Source organism: Gavialis gangeticus, unplaced genomic scaffold, assembly GCF_001723915.1.
Source record: "Gavialis gangeticus isolate Ggan-Ray unplaced genomic scaffold, GavGan_comp1, whole genome shotgun sequence".
NCBI classification, from domain to species: Eukaryota; Metazoa; Chordata; order Crocodylia; family Gavialidae; genus Gavialis; species Gavialis gangeticus.
Window position 1 is genome coordinate 7092874 of NW_017729013.1, and position 245 is coordinate 7093118.

A 245-nucleotide genomic window follows, 5' to 3' on the forward strand; every position below is an offset into this window, starting at 1 on the left:
CGCCGCCGCCGCCGCCGCGCGCCCCTTCACGCGCTCCCTCTGGCTGCTCTGCGGCGACGCCCGTGGTCCGCGGGCCTCCGCACTCCTGCGACCCCCGCCCGGCCTGTCCTGCGGCTGCGGCAGCCTCCACACCGAGGGTGAGCCTCCGGCCCGGGTGACCTTGGCCCTGGGCCTGTGCTGCTGCAGGCAGCGGGTCCCGCCTGGGGCCTTTCCAGCGGCCTGCCCGGCCCCTGCACCCACGGCTC

At 79.2% G+C, this 245-nt stretch overlaps 1 protein-coding gene across 1 annotated transcript in view; it reads left to right on the top strand.

Moving 5' to 3' along the window:
- Position 1: 1 nt before the first annotated feature.
- The window catches only part of C1QBP (complement C1q binding protein), a gene marked incomplete at its 5' end in the record, with an annotated part of 8721 nt that continues 8477 nt past the window's right edge, over positions 2-245 (top strand). The window contains one exon of the mRNA XM_019511322.1: positions 2-137. Within this exon, the coding sequence (XP_019366867.1) occupies positions 2-137 (136 nt within the window). The remainder of the gene's footprint in view (positions 138-245) is intronic.